A 26,588-nucleotide genomic window follows, 5' to 3' on the forward strand; every position below is an offset into this window, starting at 1 on the left:
CAGAGGTAAAAATAGATTACACACACACCAAATCCCGGGAGAGATTGTCAACAGCCTTTAGAGTTTCATTGAATAATGTCTGAGTGATTCAAGTGAATTCCGAGTCCAGAGAAAGTAATTTTACTACGAGGAGTACTTATCCACCATTTTAGGAGGTCCGATCAGATTCCGAAGATGACTGGATAGCCGGAAGACTTGCCACAGATGCTTCAGCTTCCCTCGCTGATTTGAACCACTTGAATTCCCCGGTATTAAACTTGATTCTTAGGTCAGCAAGATTACAAAAGGAAGGTTTGAAACCACGATCAAAAAGCACTTTCATTGCGCCTTTATACTCAGCGCGCATCTTTAAGGTCTGGGGTGCAAAATCTTCCACAAAGCGAATGGTTGTATCCTGGAAAGAAAAAGAGCCTCTGCGACGTGCCTCCACAATCAGACTGTGTTTTACCTGGTATTGATGGAAACACAAGACTACTGGTCGTGGACGGGATCCCAGAATTCCGGGAGGGACGTAAACTCTGTGTGCCCGTTCGAGCTCGGGCGGGTTTGGAAGCAGATCCTTCCCGAATATCTCACAGAGAAACTCGGCGAAAAACTTCACGGTTGACCCCTTCTCAGTTGCCTCTGGTAATCCCAGAATTCTGATGTTGCAGCGTCTGCTGCGATTTTCGAGATCCACCATTTTGGAAAGAAGTTTATTAGATTTTTCCTCTAAGCTGGAACAGACAGTCTCCAAGTATCGAACCCGACTTTCTAAAGCTTCAGAAGTCGAATCGATGCGAGATAAGTGTTCAGCATGTTTGTCCACTTTATCGTTGATCCGATCCAGTTTCTCTTCTAACTGTTTGAAAGCGATTTTAATTTCCTTTAAGATTTCGTCTTGGAGCTTTTCAATCGCCTCCATCGTCATGTCTGACGAAGTCATAGTTTCTTTTCTCCCGGATTTAGAACTCTTGCTAGACATTGTAAGTTAGATATATTCACAGGCAAGTAAGAGATACCGAAATAATTGCTAACTAAGCTTTATAAAATGGGGACATTTAGTGCAAAGGTAGCGACAGTAACGGAACAAAAGTTCGGAGCAGCTAAGCAATCACCATCTTACCGGAAGTCCATCTACCACTGCTATCTTAACAGCTTGAAGCTATTGGTTTTGGCAAAAATCTGGTACCAATTGTGTGGGATTATTAGAATTCTCTTAAATCAATGCCACTAGTTTACTGTGAGTGTAATTTTACGTTGTGTTGGCTCCAGTGAAGCACCTGGTACTGAGTGAAATGAGTAACAATTCCCACTTCCAAGGGTGCAGTAGCAAGCTTTATGGGTGATGGTGATACCCTTGTGGGCATTAGGACAAGAGTCAGAAGAGCAGGTGATAAGATGAGCAATTGGAGTGGGTTGAGTAATTGGCGTCCTCCCTCCCTTTATTCCGTGCTCCTTCGTCCTCAGAGGACTGAAAGTCGGGGATCTTGAGGATTATTTCTCTCATGGCCTCGGGTTGGGGTTGGAGGTATTCAGAGCTTGGACTTCCCGAGTGGTGGGTGGAGGAATGGGTCATACTTTAGGTTTAAAAGGCGCACATGCCCATCCTAATGCTATGACACTCATTGTATATGTCTCTTTTCTACATAATGAATTTTGGGCAGAGGGCCCAGAGGATGACATTGTTGTGATCTTGCTATGGAAATCTATGTGTCCTAGAAGCACTCGTGGATTGGCCTGATTTATTTCCTTAGCAGTGCTCCTGGAGAACAGCTAGAGAAATACCATCTCTTGATCATCCTCTGACATGGGAATACCATTAGATCTGCAAGACATTCACACGAAGTAGTACCTGTCAAAATTTCCCGAAAGATGCCAAGATTACACTCTCAAAATTTTATCTTTGGCTGTTGCGCTGACATAATGAGCACCAGGTCTAATGATTCATTTCCCGGGTCGAGTAATGAGGAACCGAACTGCTTCGAAAATGGATCAGTGGCTTCTTTCAAGGTCATGAGAAGAGATAAGCAGAGGTTCTAAGTCAAAGTGTGGTGACCGTTTCAGCAGATCACACTTTATCAAAGCCTCAGAAAAGATCAAAATGAAAAATAAAACAATACTTTACTCCTTTTGGATACTGCAGCTGCTGATTATATCTCCATGTTCCACCACTTAAAAGTAAATGGCTTCCGACGGACATTTGTGCCACAGTGAATTTCACCAAGTTGTACATGGTAGATGGTGAAATCATCAATAAAGGTGCAATCCAGGCCAAGTGGTTCTAGTGCTGAGCGCACTGCAGATTCCAGTGGGCATTTTCCATTTATCAGTGGCCCAAAAGGCTTTGGGATGCCTACAAATTTGCCAATAACTATTATGTTCACCTGATTGGACACAAAAAGAAATCCATATTACTCAGTTGTACAACCTTTAGACACAAATGATGATTAAAAATGAGAGGTGACGACCAAAAAGACATAAATGAGTGAAAGACAGAAATCAAAGGAGAAAGATTAGAGAATGATAGATTGGACAATAATAATTGAGAATTATGCACAAGGGTTTGGAGAGTAGAGTGGACAGGAGGAGGCCACAGAATTCCCTACTCCCATCCCCCAACATAATATGCAAAACAAGTGTAATATTAGTTTATGGACACAAAGCAGTGTGTTCCCACAAAGCTTGCAAATCCAAAGATTTACTCATCCCTTGAAATATAATCCCACATTATATTTATAATTTATCGGCTCATACAAAAGTACTGAGCAAAGATCAGGCATTTCCCTGTGTAAGTAACATACTGACTACTCTTAAACAGCTTTAATCAGTTAATATGCAGATAGTGGGATTGAAGGTTCTCTTCTTGTTAGTTGTCACTTAGCATGAAGAGAAGAGACTACAGATGCTGGAATCTAGAAGGTAAAGGAATAGAACCTTGGAAGAATTCAACCTGTCAAGTAGCATCTGTGGAGGTAAAAAGTGTAAGTTGACATTTTGGATTGAGACCCTGCATCAGCACTGAGTGAGATCACTGAATTTTCCTACTTCAGGTAACCCACATCCTTGGTTGCTCTTCCTGTCACATTGGCTTTTCACCTAGTATTATTCTCCCGTTATTCATATCTCCCATCTTCCTTCCTCCATGTGGTCCCATCATCTCCTCCTCATCTAGTCCTACCTATCTCCAACCAGCTTCTATCCCACTCCCCACTCCTCCCCCTTGTACTGATATACACTGGCATTCGCTCCTGTTCCCTCTCAGTCCTGATGCAGGGTCTCGACTCAAAACATCTGCCTGTACCTTTTGCTTCCACAGATGCTGTTTGACCTGTTGAGTTCTTCCAGCGATCTGTTTTTTTTTTCACTTACCATATCTGGAAAGTAAGCTATAGCTTTTTCCAAGTAATCCGACTGATGAAACAAAACAGGAATATCAATGATATCTCCTTCATCTAATCCCAATTCCATCTTTAGCACGTCTCTGTTCCAATTAATACATTGCTGAGAGTAAAACAAAGATTTTTTTAGCAATTATCTATCAACTTCATGTAATTACACCATTATAATGTTACAGTGACTCACCTGTACAAAAGCATTCATCTCATGCAGCATTTGATCGTTCAGGATTTCATTAATTTTGACTTGCTTCACACTTTGATCTAATTTGGATAAACAAATGCAATATTTTCAGAACTAGATCTGTAATACCTTTTAGACTAAAGTCTGTAAGAATGACAGTTCCATATGAACTGTTTTCCATCTTGCGAAGCTTGCATGAGCTATCCTTGAGCTATCCATGCTTCTGTTTATCAGCTCTCAATGGAAAAACACCTTAACTCAAATTCCTGAATGTTGGCCCATCTGTGACTGCTGCCACTACATCTGAGATCCTGTGCAGTGAAAGTCCCAAACTTGTTCCTCTGCCCTTTGGGATTTCTCTATCACAACATGGTTTGATATCATCACAATGGTTTATGCTTTATTCATAATAAATAGGAATATTTTCAAAGGTTAATGCATATTTTATTGATTTGTGCATTGAAAAAGAGAAATGTCAAAATTTTGGAACAGGAGTAGAACATTTGGTCATTGGAGCCTTTTCTGCTATTAAGTGTGATCGTGGTTCATGTTCCATCTTTCTCCCCACAAGCATTGATCTCTCTGTACACTGCATGGACTTCCTGCTCCTTCTTGAATATGTTTAAAGATTTGACTTCTATGGCTTTCTGTGGCAACAAATTCCACAATTCATCACTCTCTGGGAGAAGTCTCTCATGTTGATCTAAAATGACACCACTTTCCTGGGAATGGTGATCCCCCCACCATCAGGAGCATAATTCCTGCATCTAGTCTGTCCAATCCTGTTGAACTTTGTATGAGATCCCTTCCCAAATTTCTGAATGTCAACCAATATAACCCAAATTGACTCACTCATACATCAGTCCTGCCCTTCTGGAAATCTTTCTGGTAAAACTTTGAATTCCCTCCACCAGAACATCCTTTATCAGATTAGGGCTGGGAGTCTATACCTTTCTATTTTACTTGTTTGGTCTACAGGAAGATTTGAGATTTGCATGACTATGAATGTAATGCTACAATTAGGTAGAGACTCACTTTCAAACATCTGGGCTTCTCCATAACCTTCTTCCTTGAGCTTATTAAACAGCCTGTAGCAAGAATCAGGACTGGCCAGTAGAAGCCTGAAACCCTACAAAATTGTGAAGAAAATATTAACATCCAAAGACTGCACAGAATCTTCGATTGATGACCGATATAAAGGAGCAGTTAATCAAAAAGGTAGCTGGAGTGAATTTTGATTGGGTTTCTGATTAAGGAAAAGATACTCAAAATAGAAATGGAGATGTGGTGCAAAGAGATTCATGGGGCTTTGAATACATTGGCAGGGATGATGGGTAGGTGTGATCCCTCTGGGAACCTATATTGGGGAATATCGACTTGCCAGATTTCATAGCAATGGTGCAGGTATGGATGGATATTTTAAGACCAGAACCAGTCTCAACCCTACAGGTCTTGCAACATTTTCAAACCCTGTATGTGTAGCAGAATTTTTCGCAAGTGACTTCTGTATTGATTCCTACAGCACAGGCAACAGAGCACAAAATCTGTTGGGTACTGCAAAGTGTGGCATACTTGTGGAGAAATCAGACTGGACTCCAGATGTCCGGTGCACCTAATAGAATTAATCAATAAGATTCACTCATTTAATGCCTAAAAATGTTGCATAGTGCAAAATAGTTTCTTGCCTTCAATCTCTTTCAACAGTTTGGGAAATCTTGAAAGGGGCTGGGGAGCATAGTCACAAGCTCCACCTCTTAATTAACTGAAATGTGCAAAAGTACAGAGTTCAAAGTCATTTAAGCCCCTCTTCCAGTTGCCCCAGGTCTCGTGTTACTTTTTTTCAGTGAATGTTCTTGTCTCCATTGTTTCAGTGGTGCTGGGAATGAAGTTCATCAAGTTCATTGTCATGAGCACAAGTACAGTAGGATACAGGTACAAATTGAAAAAAAAACTTGCAGCAGCATCAGACACAGATTCAGGAAACATAAAAAGTAGATTTATACATATACAAGGCAGTGAAGACTGCAAAACAATTGTACAAAAAAGAGGTAGTCTTATTCAAGAAAGGGAGTAGAGATAGCCCAGGAAATTATAGACCAGTGAGTCTTACTTCAGTGGTTGGTAAGGTGATGGAGAAGATCCTGAGAGGCAGGATTTATGAACATTTGGAGAGGCATAATATGATTAGGAACAGTCAGCATGGCTTTGTCAAGGGCAGGTCATGCCTTACGAGCCTGATAGAATTTTCTGATGATGTGACTAAACACATTGATGTAGTGTATATGGATTTTAGCAAGGTATTTGATAAGGTACCCCATGCAAGGCTTATTGACAAAGTAAGTAGGCATGGGATCCAAGGGGACATTGCTTTGTGGATCCAGAACTGGCTTGCCCACAGAAGGCAAAGAGTGGTTGTGGACAGGTCATATTCTGCATGGAGGTTGGTGACCAGTGGTGTGCTTCAGGGATCTGTTCTGGGACCCCTACTCTTTGTGATTTTTATAAATGACTTGGATGAGGAAGTGGAGGGATGGGTCTTGGCTCTTGGCAGTGTGAAGGATCAGAGGGATCTTGGGGTCCAAGTCCATAGGACACTCAAAACTGCTACGCAGGTTGACTCTGTGGTTAAGAAAGCATACGGTGCATCGGCCTTCATCAATCGTGGGATTGAGTGTAAGAGCCGAGAGGTAATGTTACAGCTATATAGGACCCTGGTCAGACCCAACTTGGAGTAAAGTACTGTGCTCATTTCTGGTTGCCTCACTACAGGAAGGACATGGAAACCACAGAAAGGTACAGGAGAGACTTACAAGGATGTTGCCTGGATTGGGGAGCATACCTTATGAGATTAGGTTGAGTGACCTTGGCCTTTTCCCCTTGGAGCGACAGAGGATGAGAGGTGACCTGATAGAGGTGTATAAGATGATGAGAGGCATTGATTGTGTGGACAGTCAGAGGGATTTTCCCATTGCTGAAATGGCTAGCAAGAGAGAGCTTAGTTTTAAGGTGCTTGGAAGTAGGTACAGGGGTAAGTTTTATTTATGCAGAGAGTGGTGAGTGCATGGAATGGGCTGCCGGTGGCGGCAGTGGAGGCAGAAACGATAAGGCCTTTAAGAGTCTCCTGGATGGATACATGGAGCTTAGAAAAATAGAGGGCCATGGGTAAGCCTAGGTAGTTCTAAGGTGAGGACATGTTCGGCACAGCTTTGTGGGCCGAAGGGCCTGTATTGTGCTGTAGGCTTTTTATGTTTCTATGTAGTGTACCATTGCTGAGGTAAGATTAGGTTCACGTGTGTGCGTGCGTGTTGGGGGGGGGGGGGGGGAGAAATGAGTAACTGTTGTTTATTACATTTAAGTTTATCAGGAAAACCTCTTCATTCCATTACCAACTCACCCCATCCAGAGTAATCTGCATTCCATTATTTAAATGATTTAAACTAACTTTATTTTGTAAAATCCATTTACAGAGTGTGGGCATTAATGTAAATTTTGGCATTTTTTGCCCATCTGGAAATGCCTTTTTAATCTAGATGGTTTGCTTGACCTGTCAAATGATAACTGAGTGTTATAGACAATAGACAATAGGTGCAGAAGTAGACCATTCGGCCCTTAGAGCCTGCACCGCCATTCTGAGATCATGGCTGATCATCTACTATCAATAACAATAACTGGGAGTACAGTTAGACGAGAAGCTAGACTGGACTGCCAACACAGATGCCTTGTGCAGGAAGGCACAGAGTCGACTGTACTTCCTAAGAAGGTTGGCGTCATTCAGTGTCTGTAGTGAGATGCTGAAGATGTTCTATTGGTCAGTTGTGGAGAGCGCCCTCTTCTTTGTGGTGGCGTGTTGGGGAGGAAGCATTAAGAAGAGGGACGCCTCACGTCTTAATAAGCTGGTAAGGAAGGCGGGCTCTGTCGTGGGCAAAGTACTCGAGAGTTTAACATCGGTAGCTGAGCGAAGGGCGCTGAGTAGGCTACGGTCAATTATGGATAACTCTGAACATCCTCTACATAGCACCATCCAGAGACAGAGAAGCAGTTTCAGCGACAGGTTACTATCGATGCAATGCTCCTCAGACAGGATGAAGAGGTCAATACTCCCCAATGCCATTAGGCTTTACAATTCTACCGCCAGGACTTAAGAACTTTTTAAAAGCTATTATTAATGCTTTTTGAGATAGTGATTTAGATGCATATCATATTTTTTACTGAGTTAAGTATTGTATGTAATTAGTTTTGCTACAACAAGTGTATGGGACATTGGAAAAAAAGTTGAATTTCCCCATGGGGATGAATAAAGTATCTATCTATCTATCTATCTAATGCCCGGTTCCTGCCTTGTCCCTATATCCCTTGATTCCCCTATCCATAAGATACCTATCTAGCTCCTTCTTGAAAGCATCCAGAGAACTGGCCAATCCCTTAATAATCTTATATGTTTCAATCAGATCCCCTCTCAATCTCCTTAATTCCAGCGTGTACAAGCCCAGTCTCTCTAACCTCTCTGCGTAAGACAGTCCGGACATCCCAGGAATTAACCTCGTGAATCTACGCTGCACTTCCTCTATAGCCAGGATGTCCTTCCTTAACCCTGGAGACCAAAACTGTACACAATACTCCAGGTGTGGTCTCACCAGGGTCCTGTACAAATGCAAGAGGATTTCCTTGCTTTTGTACTCAATTCCCTTTGTAATAAAGGCCAACATTCCATTAGCCTTCACTGCCTGCTGCACATGCTCATTCACCTTCAGTGACTGATGAACAAGTACTCCTAGATCTCTTTGTATTTCTCCCTTACCTAACTCTACACCGTTCAGATAATAATCTGCCGTCCTGTTCTTACTCCCAAAGAGGATAACCTCACAATTATTCACATTAAACGTCATCTGCCAAGTATCTGCCCACTCACTCAGCCTATCCAAGTCACCCTGAATTCTCCTAACATCCTCATCACATGTCACACTGCCACCCAGCTTAGTATCATCAGCAAACTTGCTGATGTTATTCTCAATGCCTTCATCTAAACCGTTGATGTAAATCATAAACAGCTGTGGTCCCAATACCGAGCCCTGTGGCACCCCACTAGTCACCACCTGCCATTCCGAGAAACACCCATTCACCGTTACCCTTTGCTTTCTATCTGCCAACCAGTTTTCTAACCATGTCAATATCTTCCTCCCAATGCCATGAGCTCTGATTTTACCCACCAATCTCCTATGTGGGACCTTATCAAAAGCCTTCTGAAAATCGAGGTACACTACATCCACTGGATCTCCCTTGTCTAACTTCCTGGTTACATCCTCGAAAAACTCCAATAGATTAGTCAAGCATGATTTGCCTTTGGTAAATCCATGCTAGCTCGGCCCAAGCCTATCACTGCTAACTAGATATGCCACTATTTCATCTTTAATAAAGGACTCTAGCATCTTCCCCACTACTGATGTTAGGCTGACAGGACGATAGTTCTCTGTTTTCTCCCTCTCTCCTTTCTTAAAAAGTGGGATAACATTAGCCATTCTCCAATCCTCGGGAGCTGATCCTGAATCTAAGGAACATTGGAAAATGATTACCAATGCATCCGCAATTTCCAGGGCCACCTCCTTTAGTACCCTAGGATGCAGACCATCTGGACCTGGGGATTTGTCAGCCTTCAGTCCCATCAGTCTACTCATCACCGTTTCCTTCCTAATGTCAATCTGTTTCATTTCCTCTGTTACCCTATGTCCTTGGCCCATCCATACATCTGGGAGATCGCTTGTGTCTTCCCTAGTGAAGACAGATCTAAAGTACTTATTAAATTCTTCTGCCATTTCTCTGTTTCCCATAACAATTTCATCCAATTCATTCTTCAAGGGCCCAACATTGTTCTTAACTATCTTCTTTCTCTTCACATACCTAAAAAAGCTTTTGCTATCCTCCTTTATATTCCTGGCTAGCTTGCGTTCGTACCTCATTTTTTCTCCCCATACTGCCTTTTTAGTTAAGTTCTGTTGTTCCTTAAAAATTTCCCAATCATCTGTCCTCCCACTCACCTTAGCTCTGTCATATTTCCTTTTTTTTTTAATGCTATGCAATCTCTGACTTCCTTTGTCAACCACTGTGGCCCCTTTCCCCCCTTTGAATCCTTTCTTCTCCGGGGGATGAACTGATTTTGCACCTTGTGCATTATTCCCAAGAATACCTGCCATTGCTGTTCCACTGTCTTTCCTGCTAGGATTTCCGTCCAGTTAACTTTGGCCAGCTCTTCCCTCATGGCTCCATAGTCTCCCCTGTTCAACTGCAACACTGACACCTCCGATCTGCCCTTATCCTTCTCAAATTGCAGAATTGTGTTGCTGGCATAATATGCCAGTCTGGGTAAGGAGAGCAGGCTTTCTTCCCAGGATATTAAAAGATGGCTTATTTTTTGACAAACTTGTAGTTCAATACTTGCCACTGCAAATACTTAACTTTTAAAAATTTCCTTATAGATTATTTAAGCTGTAATTTGCATTTCCTAATTCCCAATGTGGTATTTAGAAGTAGTCCAGGGCTCAGTATTGTAACCAATCTGCTATTCTTCTTTTTGGTGCATTACAAGTATGAATCCAACCCCAATCAGAGCCACGCAGTCGAATTGCATCACGTACCTTTCTGTCAGGGGCTGGAACAAAGCTCATGAACTCATCCACGTGACCGACAACCAACCAGTCAGAGTACAGCACAATAGGAGACTGCACTTCCTGAGCAATCAAAAAGTCCTGAATGGTCTTTGAGATCTTTCTCCCCTCAGAAGAACTGGAAAATAATTTTAAAATACATTTCACTTCTCACTGTACAAATTAACACCAAAACCTGTTTCTAGAAATTGGACTAATTCAGCTAGAGATCCAAGTTTGTTGAAACTTCACTATTTTGGATGAATATATTTTGTAAGTGGTAAACACTGCAGGCTCAATGTGCTGCTGGTGGAGGGGGTAGGGTGCCAATCACAAAGGTGCTTTATCTCGGGGGATGCTGAACTTTCTGAGTGTCAGGCTTGTACTCAAACTAGCACAGAATATTAGCAGTTAATTTGCTCTACTTCGTACTTAGCTGTACACTGTTTAATTGTCTGGTCAGTGGTGTCACAGAACTTGATGTAATGCTCCTTATTGTCCGGTGGAGTTGGTCAGCCTCTGTCCTGTTGAAGAGTTTCTTTGTCTGCTGCTTCTATGAAGCACACATCAGCTGCCACTTACCCACCCAAGTCTGCTTGTTGTGCAGGCTTTGCATGTGGGCTTTGCCCAAGATTGATTATTGTGCAATTGCCAGCTTATAGCTTCACTTCTGACAGACAATTTACACCTGTCTGCTCAAGTTAGTAGATCCTCAACAGCTGCCAGGATCTAGCATGTTAAGCCATTAAAAAATAGGTTACTTTGCTTCCTAAGTAGATGTTTTTATAGTCTGTTGTGGGCCAACTGCACCACATAAAGGAAGGTTTTGTTATATGCTTGACACGCCAATGCTGCAGGGTCTTTGCCTGACACGTCAGGTTACGCCACACTTCTGGGTGCAAGCAGTTTATAAGTGATTGCTTTTGAGGATTAGTGATACGAGAAAGCAGAGACAAAACAAACACTGGGGCATATTGCTTCCTCTCACTAATCCAGCCATTCCTATTGTGGTTGCACTATAACTTACGAGAGACCAGAGAAACTGCAGCTGGGGCGATTTCTCAGTGCCTTCTATGGGTTAGTTGTGTCAATCATTTGCTGTAAACACAGGACTAAAGTTCTCTGTTTTGAAAAAATTATTGAAACTTAACAACTAAGGAAAAGCTCTACGGTAAAGACAGTTAACATCCAAGAAATATGCCTTGAGAGATGGAGAAAAAACCCTTCACCTTGGCCCCCAACAAAATGAATGAAGAGGCATTACTTGGGTAAATTGCTTCCAATGATGATCCTTCCAAGTGGATACTCCTTTTCGTTCACTGTCACTGGAGGACTGACCTCTAGATTTCCAAAGCTGTTCAGACTGTTACCGTCTTCACCTGCCACGTTTATGTGTCCAAAATCTGAACCCTGAGAAGTTATACAAAAATGGCATAAATTTCAAATTTCATTGGAATTTAGGTTCTGATGAGATTTAGTGGCTGTCAAGGAGAAAAATAACACCTTTCCTCCACCATTGTGTTGCCATTAACTGATTAAGTGCACAATGACATTGTTGTCATCAGCCAGCTGGACAGCCTCGTATAGGAAACACGAAGGCTCTGTGGAGATGAAAGTCATAAATCGGTGCCGTTAAGGCAAGAAAATGTAACCTTAGCATTATGCATATGATGATCATTTACTCACTGCTGACATGATCAAGGACTCATTATCAAGTATTTGGAAGGTTCTCTCTTCCAGACCTTTCACACATCCAACCTGAAATTCCACCAACATCTCGTGCTAATTTGCTCTGAGATCTTTGGAACATTCACTTCAGTCTTCTGCCTCCCCCTTGTGATTTCTCCCTTAAAAGAAAGTTGTAAATGAAAGCTATGCCTCACGTCGAAGGATAGATAGGCAGAGAACATTTATTGAGGATGACCGAGTGTGGGGTGTCATGAGACAAGGTTCAGTGGTGGCTAGACAGCTGAGAATGGGAAAGAGTGCATGAGCACGGAGGGTGGCTGCAGGTTAGATTTGTGATGCAGTGGAATAGTTTTGGGAAAGTGGCGGTATTGTGGTGATACACAGGTCCTGCTGTCAGTGTTTAAAGCCACACTTATTCTCCAATACACAGTTGGGTTTTGCCAGGACCACTTAGCTCCAGACCATTTGACTCCAGACTTCACAGCTTCGTGCAAAACAGGGGCCAAAGAACAGATTCCAGAAGAGAAACGAGAGTGACTGCTCCTTTAGCCGTGTGTGGTATCAAGGCACAATCCTGAGGAAAACATTAAAATGAAATTGTCGCTGGAAGTCACAGATCCTCAGCACTGTATATCGAACCTGCTTCATTCATTGATAACAATGGTGAAGCACACTTTGATAATTCTTGAAAATCAACAATGAAAGGTTTGTCCACAGCTTTCAGCAGTAAAAGTGGGCAGACATCACTAAACTAAGCAGCCTTCGAGCGCGGAGTGCAGGCCTTCATCACCCGTTTGCAGGCCTTGGTACAGCGAAGGACAGACCTCTAACTCCTCCACATTCCTGTCCCTAAACCCTAATATGACCTCTAACTCCCCAACATCACTGTCCCAAAGACCTAACCTGGACCCTAGCACCCCCTTCTGTCCCCAAAGCCACTTAAAGTAAGCAACTAATTCTGAATCAGTGAAGATCACAGCTCGGCACCATCTTGACCAGAAGTGCAAAGGGGGAGTGTGCAGACAGAAGGAATACATTCTCAAGTTCCAAATATTGTTCCTCACCAGGAGACAGTTGTAGGCAAAATCCTTTAGTCCCCTGTCTCGAGGAGAATCCAACACCACGTCCAGGTACTTGGAAGGAGCCTCTGAGTAACCAAATTCAATTTCATCCTGAGGGAAAAGAATATATTCAGCATGACTACTCAACAGAAAGATGCAGACAAATGCCATACACTGTAAAAGAGCACAACGTGGATAAAAATGTGCAGACAACAACTAGATTCCTTTGAGCACAACACAAGTGAATGGGTAAATAGGATTAAGCTTGGGTAACGTTAAGATTGAGAATGGAGTGTCCTTCAGTGTTTTCCTAGCACCAACAGCATATCATCCCTTCTGCTGATATACAGTATTTCCCCACTGGACCACACTATGACATAGGCTTGTTTTACTCTCAAAGGTCTATAGTATTAAACTTGCTTATAAAACCATTATGCAACATTCAGACATTATTTGCCCCATGTTAACCTGTGCTGGCTTTCAATCATTCTATTTACTTAGCCCCAGTGAAACAGTACGTAAGAGGTAGGCTGCCCATGACCAAACTTGACATTCCTGCACTCTGGCTAGAAAACCAGTTTCATTTGATACATTTTAAAACACGAGTCCATTGGGGAGAAAATGATTTCCGAACCCTATGAGTTCTCTACCCAGACATCTTCCCATTCTGTCACCAGGGGCACAGATTCTATTCAGGGCGAGTGACCGTCAAATCGGTTGCACTGAACAGGATCAGATTTATTAGTACAGACTTGTACGATAGAGGATTGATAAGAACAGAAGACTTTTTCTACATGGACCTCAGTGAGGCTTTTGACAAAGTCCTGCATGGTAAGCTGGTTTGTAAAACTAATTCAGATGAGGTGAAGTGTGAGCTAACCACTGGATACGAAGTTAATTTGGAAGGATCCAGAAGGTGGTAGTAAAGAGTTGTTACTTGTATACAGGGATCAGTGATGGATGGGCAGCTTATCACATACATGAAGGATTTGACTGAAAATGTAAGAGGCATAATTATTAAGCTTGAAGCCAAAATTGGGGTGTGCTGGACAATGAAGAATGGGATCTAGGTTAACTGGGGAAGTGGGCCAAGGAACTAGCAGTGGGACTGTAACTCGTACAAGTGCAAACTGTTGCAGTTTGAGATGTTAAACCAGGTTAAGTTGCAGAGCAAGTGGGAGGGACCCAGAGAGTATCATAAAACAAAGATGCTTCGGGCTGCAAGTATGTAGTTTACTGAAAGAAGCATCTGGGTAGACAAGTGGCAAAATAGGCATGTTTGCCTTTATCAGATAGGGCACTGAATTCTGAAGAGGTGAAAAATCATGTTATGGCTGCATTGGCGAGATTGCAGCTGGAATATTGTATGCAGTTCAGGCTGCCAACTAATGGAAGGATCTAATTAAGCTAGAGAAAAGATTCAAGAACATTTTTCAGGGACTGGATGGCTTAAGTAATAAGGAGGCACTAGATCAGGGGTTCTCAACCTTTTTTATGGCATGGACCAAAACAATTATGCAAGGAGTCAGTGGACCCCGGATTGGGAAGCCCTGCATTGGATAGACTGGGAGTCTCTTCCTTGGAGTAAAGGAGGTTTAGATGTGACCTTCCAGTAGTAGTCAGCCGTCAATCCCAGGGTTTCATGGGTTTGCACCTCTGGTGGTCTGTGTCCTCTCTAGGGTGCAAGCTAGGGTGGGAAGATTTGAAGAACTGGCTGCTGCCCATGCAGTGGGATCCCCCTCTCCACATCACTGACGTAGTCCACGGGAAGGGCAAGTGCCGATACAGTTTGGCACCAGTGTCGTCACAGAGGCTGCCAGAGTGAAGTTGTAACCAGCATCAAACTGCCTTAGGGAATCCGGATCCGGATTTCTTCCTTAGGGTTTATTCCTGAAGCCTTTCCCATGGGTGGGTATGGCCACAAGGCAGCGGAGGTTTAAAAGCAGAATTTCCTTCTCCTAGGGTCTGCCGTCCAAGGCTGACGAGCCCCAGCTGCCCGAAGGGGTTCATAATATTGAGGTGCATAGATATGCTGGATTCTTAGTCTTTTTCCCAGGGTAGATGGGTATAAACTAGAGGGTGTAGGTCTAAGGTGAGAGGAAAGAGATTTAAAAGGGACCTGGGGGGCAAGTTTAGTATTCAGGAGGTGGTGGGTATATGGAACAAACTGCCAGAGGAAATGGCAGAGGTGGGTATAGTCGCAGCTTTTAAAAGACATTTGCACAGATCTATGAATAGGAAAGGTTTAGAGGGAAATGACAGGCCAAAGCAACTAACTTTGGTTGGCGATGACAAGTTGAGCCAAAGGGCTTGTTCCATGCTGTATAGCTCTGGCTTCTGGTCTAGTGACCTAGTCCGCTCTGAGAAAAAGCAAATCTCCTTTGTCACACTGTAAGTTTGTTTAGAGAATGCTTGGTATTCCTTGATATTAAGAATGAAGTACAGAAGCAGAAGATTAACCAGACCAGATTGAGGTGATAACAGACAGCTTGCTTCCATATTTTGCCTTATCTCCATATTGCTTGATTCATCTAATCACCAGGAAAGTGTCTCCTTCACTGGATACAGCTGACTTTTGCATTCAAGCGACTAACTTGACGCGATAAAGTAGTGTCTACGTCTGTGGAGATGAATATTACTGTTGTTTTGTAGATGTCATTGTTGGTGTAGACTGAAATTCACTGTTTTACCTGAATCCAGAGATCTGAGAGGTTCTTACTTTCAGGACAAATTGTTAGCTTGCATTGTGCCTTTTCCACGAAACCTCTGAAGTCTTCCAGGAATTTTTCATTATGTTTTACACTGTGGGGGAGAAAAATAGATTCAGAATAGTGAATCTGATAACTTAGACATTACTGAGATCTTCTAAGCTCAAAAGAATTCAGTGCAACCACTCGTGCTTTCACCTTGTCATTCAAAGTACCATTTTAATAAATCTATTCAGCAAAGTTCCCCCTCTCCAAGAGCTGCCTGCTCATAAAGACCATCTTCCAGTAAGATGGCGACATACTTGCATGCAGCAGCCTCTCGAGGAGCAACCAAAGGTGCTTTTTACTTGGTTAAATTTTTTTTTTTTTAATGATCGCAAGACAATTCTACTCCAAGAACTTCGGGTACTGCAGGGCCACTCCATCAGCGAGCTGCTCATTGATTGGAGTAGCTGGACTGGTGTTAGCTGGGCTGTTGGGAAAAGAGCCAGCCGGGATGTTGAAGGAGATGACCTGGCGGCAGACTGCCTGCTACTCAAAGGCATCGGAATTGGTGCGAGAAGGCGGCGTGTAGTATAACCACGGAAGATGGTCTCCGACATTTCTCCTGCAATCCGAAGACACTGTTGGACAGTGATAATGTAAGTTACCACAGGCCTGTTACAATGGTCTAGTGGTGTGACAGGCAACGTGGAAGCTGTGTAGCCTCTGTTGTAGCAAGGACTAGGCCTCAAGCGGTGGGCTTGCCTGCTGCTGCTGACCAGGTGAAGAAATGCTGGAGGCGGTGGAGCATAGCGTCCATGCTCGGCGGGGGACTGGCCTCTTCCATCGATGCTGCCCTCCCACGTTCGAGCGGTGGAATTACAGGCTGGATTGCACGTATCTGCACATTGCCGGTAGACTGTACCATCAATTGCGGGACATGTCGTTGAAGGTCTTGGACTACATGTATGATTTTTTTCACGTGCATATGCTTCTTTGTTTGCTATTTTGTTAGCTTTGTACCTTGGCCCCAGAAGTATGGTGTTTAGTTTTCTGTAACTATTATGGTTGAATTATAATTAAAACTTAATTTGATTTGATTTCCTCCAGAACAAGTCTGACCAACATAGCACAACTACATTCCAGCGTTCCGCAGGAACAGTTTGTTACCTATCCGCAACCTTACAGACATCGAAACATAGGGTTTTAAAAATCTCTGCTCTCCTGCTCTTCAGGACTATCGATCAGATAGCTTCACATTCTCAAACTGAACTCTGTCTCACACATTTATTCTATATAGTTTTCTATTTCTTCATCTTTAACCAAATTGGAAAATCTGAGCCCCCAGTAATAACTTTACTCCTTGTAAATATCCACTAGACTTGACTTGCACATTCTCCAATAGCAACTAAAACAATAATTTCACAACTCTTATGACATATTAACCATTTCAAACTATTGTACAAGAGCATATTAAATTAAACTTGACTCCAAGCCAGAAAGAATATCACAGCAAATGACCAAAACCATATATTTAAAACCAGATCCTTCCAAATCCCAGCAATCTTAGTTTAAGTAATTTAATAAATAGTTTTGATTTTTAAAAAAACATTTAGAATTTTTGATTTAAAATGCCATATAACTAGTTGCTTTCCTGTGATATTCATTCTAAATCTAATCTAAATCTTGCAGTGTCATTCAGTCACAGACTTCAAAACAGCCAGAAGGCATCATAAAATCAGCCAACAAAAAGCACATTTACAAGGCAGAATGATTCGGTTTCTGCTGTTGCTGTAGATTTCTTCTTTGGAAACATAACTTCTGGAAATTCAATTCAACTGAAATTCAGCTTCATATTCTGGTCTGCAATGTGACAATAATCATTTATGGGGCATTCTGCACCACTTGGAAAATTTTACTGGGCAATTTCCTCTCAATCATGCTAGCATCTTTATGTGATTTTTATTTTTCATTGGAAACCCTAACCCCCATAAGATGCTCAGTTTGGACTAAACGTGGAAACTTGGACCACATTATTCCGGGGGAACCACTGCCAAGTATTCTCAGGACAATGTGATCTTCACACCACATGTCCTTAAACCTCACGTTTTGCACTGAAATGATTCCTTCAAAACCCACTCACCCCATGAGGTGCACACCCCTCCCTCAAATTCCCCAATTTTCCAGCATCCCTAACCCCTTCTTGCTGCCAGCCTTGATTCCCAAACCGTACTGAATCCCTCTCCACTCCTCCCATTTCCCTGAGAAATGCGGACCTCTCTCTCTCTATCTCCCAACCCCCTGACCCCAGGTAATTTGCTGACACACAAATGAAAGAGGAGGAATGCTGCAATGGCAGTGGGACTTTCTGTTGAGTTGTTTAACCCAGGCTCTCGGGTTGATGTAAATAAGAAAAATCTCACTATTTCAAAAAGGCTATACACAGTCTCTTGGCAAATTTATATTCTTCAAACAATACAAATATTTTGAAAATAATTATTTATTGTATGTGGGAGTTAGCTAAGCATATACTTTCTCCAATGGGACAGACTAAACCAGTATTTTTGATTTTAAAAACTGTTTAGCATTTTTGATTAAAAATACCAGACAGCTAGTTTCTTTCCTGTATATTCATTCTAACTCTAGTCTAAATCTTGTAGAGTCATTCAGTCACGGACTTCAAAACAGCCAGAAGACATTATAAAATCAGGCTGAAGAGGTCAATACTCCCCAATGCCATTAGGCTTTACAATTCTACCGCCAGGACTTAAGAACTTTTTAAAAGCTATTATTAATGCTTTTGAGTTAGTGATTTAGATGCATATCATATTTTTTTTTACTGAGTTAAGTATTGTATGTAATTAGTTTTGCTACAACAAGTGTATGGGACATTGGAAAAAAGTTGAATTTCCCCATGGGGATGAATAAAGTATCTATCTATCTATCTAACAAAAAGCACATTTACAAGGCAGAATGATTAGATTTCTGCTGTTGCTGTAAATTTTTGTGATTAAGTGATCCCTGTGGTTAACACAGCCAGCCTGAGTAGCTGGATGGCTAGGTGAAGTAAGTACAGTGCTAGGAAAATTGATTAAGGAACATGCTCCTACCTGCACACAAATACTTCTGCAGGACACAGAGTATTAGGAGTCATAATCCATGGAGCCAAACAAAATACGACTTGTTCAGTGAAAATGGGAATGTCTTGGTAATGCTGAAGAGAAGGAAATAGTGTTAGGTAATTATTGAAACACTTTTATTGATACTTCATTATCAACATTAAATTCTGTAGCTTTGCCATTAAATTTAGAACCACTGCCTTTCAAGAGGTGAGCCCAGGATTGGCAATTGGATCAAGTAGGATCAAGTTAGGATCAGTGGATCTTTATAGACATCCGTTAGTCTCGCGAGACCATGGATTTGCGCCTTGAAGGTTTCCAGGGCACAGGGTTGTTTGTATGGGAGACCGGCAGTTGCCCAAGCTGCAAGCCTTGCCCTCTCCACGCCACCGATGTTGCCCAAGGGAAGGGCACTAGGACCCAAGCAGCTTAGCACCGGTGTCGTCGCAGAGCAATGTGTTGTTAAGTGCCTTGCTCAAGGACACAACGCACTGCCTCAGCTGAGGCTCGAACCAGTGACCTTCAGATCACTAGACCGATGCCTTATCCACTAGGCCACGGGCCAACACTATGGATCAATAGTGGCAGTAAGAGAGTAATAACACAAAGCTGAAAAATTCAAGGCTGTTGGGAATGGACAGTGTCAGGCTTCGCTAATGGGACGACCAAAACTGATGATTTCCAGCAGTAATCGCAGTTCTGATATAGATAGAGGAAGTAAGATGCACAAAGTTGTACAATTGAATATTGATACAGAAATGTCAGCTTGTTGCACTCTGCCAATGGAACTCAGGCCACCGACTTGGAATAAATTTGAAAGGAAGAGAACATGCTAATGTCACTAAATAGTTTGCTTATCAAATGTGGCCATGGATGAAATGCAAGAAAAATATTTTGTAGGAAGACTAAACGATACCAAAGATACATCTGGTAATAGAGCACTACAGCCCTTTAGCCCATCCACTCCGACAAAATATTATTCGGCCTAGTCTCATTCACCTGCACCCAGACCACAACCCTTTATCACCCCTCCCATCCATGAAAATCTAAGCTTCTCTTAAACGTTGAAATTGAACCCACATCCACCACTTCCACTGGCAGATCATTCCACACGCTCACCACCCTCTGTGTGAAGATGTTCCCCTTCATGTTCACCATAAACGTTTCACCCGTCACCCTTAACACGTGACCTCCTGTTCTAGTCTTACCCAACATCAGTGAAAAGAACCTACTGGTGTTCACCTTCTGTACACCTCTCATAATTTTGTACAGCTCTATCAAATCTCCCCTCATTCTCCTACATTCTAGGGAATAAACTCCTAACCTATTAAACCTTTCCCTATAACTCAGATCCTCAAGTCCCGGCAACAATATTGTAAATTTTCTCTGTATTCTTTCAATTTTATTGTTATTTATCCTGTAGGTGGAGGACTAGAATGCTCAATACTCCAAATTAGGCCTCACCAATGTCTCCTTTATCTTCAACAGAACATCACAACTCCTGTAGTCAACACTTCTGTTTTATGAAGTTTAATGTGTCAAAATTTTCCTTTCAACCCTATCTACCCGTGGTGTTCTTTTTATGTATTTTTGACCTTACATAATTAACATCAGGGAACTCTTCTCCCTCTTGCCATCTGGCAAAAGGTTCCGAAGCATTCGGGCTCTCACAACCAGACTGTGCAACAGTTTCTTCCCCCAAGCCATCAGACTCCTCAATACTCAGAGTCTAGACCGACATCATTTATTATTATATTGAAATTTGTCCTCTACTGTGCCTATTGTCTTGTTTATTAATTATTTATTAATTATTGTACTGCCCTGCACTGTTTTGTGCACTTTATGTAGTCCTGTGTAGGTCTGTAGTCTAGTGCAGTTTTTAATGTTGTTTTATGTAGTCTAGTGTAGCCTTGTGTTGTCTTACATAGTCTAGTGTAGTTTTGTGTTGTTTCATGTAGCACCATGGTCCTGGAGGAACGTTGTTTCATTTTTACTGTGTACTGTACCAGCAGTTTATGGTTGAAATGACAATAAAAAGCGACTTGACTTGTTAGTAAGACACAAACAGACAAATATCATGGACAGGAAAAGACTTGTTGGTCCTGTGTGGGCCAGAAGGGCCTGTTACTGTGTAGTATCACTTTATTTGGTCTTTATTTGGAGCATAGAGGGTTGAGGGGGGGACTTGACAGAGGTATTTAAAATTATTTAAAATAAATCGAGTTGACGTGGATAGGCTTTTTCCATTGAGAGTAGGGGAGATTCAAACAAGAGGACATGAGTTGAGAGTTAAGGGGCAAAAGTTTAGGGGTAACACAAGGGGTAAGTTCTTTACTCAGAGAGTGGTAGCTGTGTGGAACAAGCTTCCAGTAGAAGTGGTAGAGGCAGGTTTGATTTTGTCATTAAAAAAAAATGTAGATAGGTATATGGACAGGAAAGGAATGGAGGGTTATGGGCTGAGTGCAGGTAGGTGGGACTAGGTGAGAGAGTAAGTGTTCCGCACAGACTAGAAGGGCCAAGATGGCCTGTTTCCGTGCTGTAACTGTTATATGGTTACATTTACGTCTCCATATATAATCCTGAGATTCATTTTCCTGTGGGTCCTCCAATCCCAGCAATAAATAACCATGGTGAATCTCCTCTACAGCGTGCAACGCATCTTCCTAAAATGTAGCGACCAGATCTGCACATAGAACTCCAGGTGTTGCTTAGCCAGTATTTGGTAACTATATAATGTCATGACACTTACATTCTACACTCTAGGCTACGAAATCCAGTGTGCCAGATGCCTCCTTAAGAGTCAAGGCAGCTACAGTGATTCAACAGCCTGAACCCAGCATTGCATCATTTGCACCGGTCACAGAACATATTTTGAAGGTCAAAATGTTACCACTTTTTGCAGCAAGTCAAGGTGGATGGTCACCAATTTAGTAATCTTAACATTTGGAAACACGAGCCCTTCAGCAAAGAAATGAATTTCGTTGTTCCCTTTTGTAAATTCCACATCAGTTGACATCTCCGTTCTACCCAACACTCTCGTCATTTTTGCTGCAATAAGAAGAAATAAAAGGGGGAATAAAAACAGAACAATCAAATGACGTAACAGCCAATTCCAACCAAAACATCAGCAGCTGCCGGCAACTCCATGGATTTGTTAGACTTATGCGACACATCCTCAGCTCCAAAAATGATTGTTCCAAAGTTGACAGTGTGTATTCGATCCTTTATTAGCAATTAACAAACGTACAATCTAGAAGCGATGAAACATAAACGTACCCAGTCTAAGTTAAGCATAATTGAGCAGTCAGCGAAAGACACAACGTCCTTTGGTCCCCGGCCCCAATCTGCCCAGAACAAAGCATGAATACTTAACTTACTCCCTTTACTTTTACCACCCCCTCCACTCATGTGACCAGTTACCATAATAAATGTGAAACACAGAATACAATGCAGATCAGGAACAGGTGCATGGCTCCTACAAATGACATGCTGAACTTTTTAAAAAAACTGGAAGTGGATCACACTGAGCATTGACCTGAAGCTCAATACGTTTTGCTGTGAATAGGTTTGCTATTTTATAAATGAGAGAAGTCTAAACAAATAGTGAAAAGCTATTAGAACTAGAGTGACAACCAAGCAGAAAATGAAGCAAATTGAGAAGTAGGCATTAGATGCGGAATTTGGGGTTTAAAAGCTGGAAACTGTGATACAAACAATGCAGGGCATTCGTGGAAAGAAGCTCCTTGCGCAGAATGTCAGTCAAACGCACTCACTCATATCATGGCGGAAAATCTGCACTTTCTCTTCATCTGGAGGTGAAATGGACAGTTTCAGTTTGTACCCAGCTGGCAAACTGTTCGGCCCTTCGGTTCTTAGAATCATATGTGACATGTCTGCCAAGTCTGAAAGAAAGAAATCTCTCATTTGTTAGACCACTTCAGGCTGCAGAGTACTGTCATTGATAATGTGAACTTGATGGCGAATTATTGTCACTGTAACTGTTAAACACTTGCATATTCCATTTCCTCTCATTCACTATCCATCTGTATGAGACCGTTCTCATTTAATTTCATCCCTTTTAAGAGAAAAAAAATAAGCACTTGCTATAATCTCTCTTCACACATCCTCCTTAGACAAGTTAGGGATAATCAGCAGGGCTTTGTCAAGGGGAGGTCGTGCCTTACAAACCTGATTGAATTCTTTGAGAATGTAACAAAACACATTTATGAATTTAGGGCAGTGGATGTAGTGTATATGAATTTCAGTAAGGCATTTAATAAGGTTCCCCATGCAAATCTCATTCAGAAAGTAAAGAGGCATGAGATCCACGGAGACCTTGCTTTGTGGATCCAGAATTGGCTTGCCCACAAGAAGGCAAAGGGTGGTTGTAGATGATTTGTATTCTGCATGGAGGCCGGTGACCAGTGGTGTGCCGCAGGTATCTGTTCTGGGATCCCTCCTCTTTGTGATTTTTATAAATGACTTGGATGAAGAAGTAGAAGGGTGGGTTAGTAAGTTTGCTGATGACACAAAGATTGGGGGTGTTGTGGATAGTCTGGAGGGTCGTCAGAGGTTACAGTGGGACATCAGTAGGATGTAGAACTGGGCTGAGAAGTGGCAGATGGAGTTCAACCCAGATAAGTGTGAAGTGGTTCATTTTGGTAGGTCCAAATTTGAAGACAGAATATAATATCAATGGTAAGACTTGGCAGTATGGAGGATCTGAGAGATCTTGGGATCCATGTTGATAGGACACTCAAAGCTGCTGCGCAAGTTGACAGTGTTGTTAAGAAGGCGTATGGTGCGTTGGCTTTCATCAACTGTGGGATTGAGTTCAAAAGCTGTGAGGTAATATTACATCTATATAAGACCTTGATCAAACCCCACTTGGAGTACTGTGTTCAGTTCTGGTCACCTCACTACAGGAAGGATATAGATACTACAGAGAGGGTACAGAGGAGATTTACAAGGATGTTACCTGAATTGGAGGACGTACCTTATGAGAATAGGTTGAGTGAACTCTGCCTTTTCTCCTTGGAGTGATGGAGGATGAGAGGTGACCTGATAGAGGTGTACAAAATGATGAGGAGCACTGATCGTATGGTTTGCCAGAGGCTTTTTCCCAGGGTTGAAATGGCTAACACGAAGGAGAATAGTTTTAAGGTGCTTGGAAATAGGAACAAAGGGGATGTCAGGGGTAGGTTTTTCACACAGAGTGGTGGGTGCAGGGAATGCACTGCCGGTGGCGGTGGTGGAAGCAGATACAATAGGATCTTTTACTTTACTTTATTGTCACCAAACAATTGATACTAGAGTGTACAATCATCACAGTGATATTTGATTCTGCGCTTCGCGCTCCCTGAAGTACAAATCAAATTAAATATAATAAAAATTTAAATTATAAATCATAATTAGAAAATAGAAAAGGGAAAGTAAGGTAGTGCAAGTCAGGTCTGGATATTTGGAAGGTACGGCCCAGATCCGGGTCAGGATCTGTTCAGCAGTCTTATCACAGTTGGAAAGAAGCTGTTCCCAAATCTGGCCGTACGAATCTTCATTCTCCTGAACCTTCTCCCAGAGGGAAGAGGGACAGAAAGAATGTTGGTTGGGTGAGTTGTGTCCTTGATTATCCTGGCAGCACTGCTCCGACAGCGTGCGGTGTAAAGTGAGTCCAAGGATGGAAGATTGGTTTGTGTGATGTGCTGGACTATGTTCACAATCTTCTGCAGCTTCTTCCAGTCTTGGACAGGACAACTTCCATACCAGGTTGTGATGCACCCTAGAAGAATGCTTTCTACGGTGCACCTACAAAAATTAGTGAGGGTTTTAGGGGACAGGCCAAATTTCTTCAGCTTTCTCAGGAAGTAAAGGCACTGGTGGGCCTTCTTGGCAGTGGACTCTGCTTGGTTAGACCAAGTCAGGTCATTTGTGATATTCACCCCGAGGAACTTAAAGCTTTTGACCTGTTCCACCTGCGCACCACCGATGTAGATGGGGTCATGTGGTCTGCTACTCCTTCTGAAGTTAACAACCAATTTAAGAGCCTCTTAGATAGATATAAGGAGCTTAGAAAAATAGAGGGCTATGTGATAGGGAAATTCTAGGCAGTCTCTGGAGTAGGTTACATGGTTAACACAACATTGTGGGCTGAAGGGCCTGTAATGTGCTGTAAATTTCTATGTTCTATGTTCAAGTTTATTGTCTTTCAACCATATGCTGTACATATATCCCGCCAAATGAAACAATATCCTTGAAAGATACAATATCAGATTACCCATAAATGCTGATAATCGTTACCGCAATTACTTCTCAAACTCTCAAGCCTGCTCATCATTTCTGATTATTCATACTGTTTATCCAGCAGCCAAAACTGAATGGGCAGTAATATATTGGAACTAAATATGGGAGTAATGAACCTCTTCTCCCATTCTAAAGATTTTGAAGATTAGTTTTATTTGTCACATGTACGTTGAAACTTACAGTGAAACACATCGTTTGCATCAAATCAAATCAGCGGGGATTATGGTGGGCAGCCCACAAGTGTGGCCATGTCTATGTCACCAACATTACATGCTCACAACTCACTAACCCTAATCGTACAACGTGGGGGAAACCCATGCAGTGGCGGGGAGAGCCTACAAACCTCTTGCAGACAACGGCAGGAATCGAACCCCAATAGCTGATGGCTAGCTGGCATTTTCAAAGCGACGTGCGAACAGCTAGACTTCTGTGCTGCCCTGAGCCAGGTGAGTTCGCATTCCTAGAGCCAACGCTGAATGACACAACTGTTTGCAGAGTAGCTGAGTTTCCGTCCACAAGTCGAATATCAGTCAACTGGAAATTCCACTTCAGTGATCAAGTCCAGCTCCGTCACTTCCCGTGTTCAAATGCTGCTGAAACACTATCCAGGGCTTCTCCTAAAATAGTCTGTCCATCCAAATCTTGTACATACATTACACCCAACCTACACTGAGAATCTCTTGAACTGTACCTCAGCTTAAAAATCTTCATTTTGATTCTTGTGGTAAAAAATATTGAGAATTGGGCGTAATTTAGAATTCACCAAAAATAAAAGATTAAGAGAAGAAATGGAACATGAGTGTAAACATGTGTGGAATGTAAAAGCAGACATTAAGGATGCTACAATGTAAAAATAGGAATAAGATTAGCAAAAATAATAATTATAAATGGGAAAATCTAAATGGGTAAAAGTATTGACAGAGCAATTAGATAAATGCTTCAGTCCTGTTTCTTGGAAGAGGAAACAAAATTTCCTCGGAAATGCTGGGGAACAAAAATTCTAATGAAAATGAGGAATTAAAAGGAAATCAGTTTAAAAAAAAAATGTTTGGCAACTTAACATGACTGAAAGCTGATAAAACCCTAAGGCCCAATGATCTACACACAGGGGCTACTTTATTTGGTAGACACAGTACACTTCCTGAAAGCAAATGTCTAATCAACCAATCCTGACAGCAGCTCAATACACAAAAGCATGAAGACATGGTCAAAAGGTTCCGCTCTTTGCAGACCAAACATCAGAATGGGGAGGAAATGTGAGTAAGTGTGATAAAGATTGTTGACGGCAGATGAGTTGGTTTGTGTACCTCAGAAACTGTTGACACTTTGGGATTTTCACACATAACAGTCGAATGTTTACAGAGAATGGTGCAAAAAACAGAAGAAAAAAAATCGCGTGAGTGATGGTTCTGTGGGCAAAAATGCCTTGTTAATGAAGAGGTCAGAGAAGAATGGCCAGACTGGTTCAAGGTGACAGGAAGGCGATAGTAACTCAAATGACCATACGTTACAACCTTGGTTTGCAGAGGA

At 42.1% G+C, this 26,588-nt stretch overlaps 1 protein-coding gene across 2 annotated transcripts in view; it reads right to left on the reverse strand.

Moving 5' to 3' along the window:
- Positions 1-286: 286 nt before the first annotated feature.
- Positions 287-26,588, reverse strand: part of padi2 (peptidyl arginine deiminase, type II) — a 58,892-nt gene continuing 32,590 nt past the window's right edge. Inside the window, exons 7-18 of one of the 2 annotated variants that reach the window (XM_073031815.1) lie at positions 22,532-22,660; positions 21,649-21,806; positions 18,750-18,853; positions 15,640-15,751; positions 12,953-13,060; positions 11,464-11,609; positions 10,191-10,338; positions 4,597-4,690; positions 3,565-3,641; positions 3,352-3,483; positions 2,108-2,366; positions 938-956 (exon numbers count right to left, since the gene is read on the reverse strand). In XM_073031815.1, coding sequence (XP_072887916.1) covers positions 2,133-2,366; positions 3,352-3,483; positions 3,565-3,641; positions 4,597-4,690; positions 10,191-10,338; positions 11,464-11,609; positions 12,953-13,060; positions 15,640-15,751; positions 18,750-18,853; positions 21,649-21,806; positions 22,532-22,660 — 1,442 coding nt within the window. In that variant the 3' untranslated portion in view covers positions 938-956; positions 2,108-2,132. Of the gene's footprint in view, positions 2,367-3,351; positions 3,484-3,564; positions 3,642-4,596; positions 4,691-10,190; positions 10,339-11,463; positions 11,610-12,952; positions 13,061-15,639; positions 15,752-18,749; positions 18,854-21,648; positions 21,807-22,531; positions 22,661-26,588 lie in introns of both variants that reach the window. The other variant, XM_073031814.1, reaches the window with a different exon arrangement.

The sequence above is a fragment of the Hemitrygon akajei genome, chromosome 29, assembly GCF_048418815.1.
Source record: "Hemitrygon akajei chromosome 29, sHemAka1.3, whole genome shotgun sequence".
NCBI lineage: Eukaryota > Metazoa > Chordata > Chondrichthyes > Myliobatiformes > Dasyatidae > Hemitrygon > Hemitrygon akajei.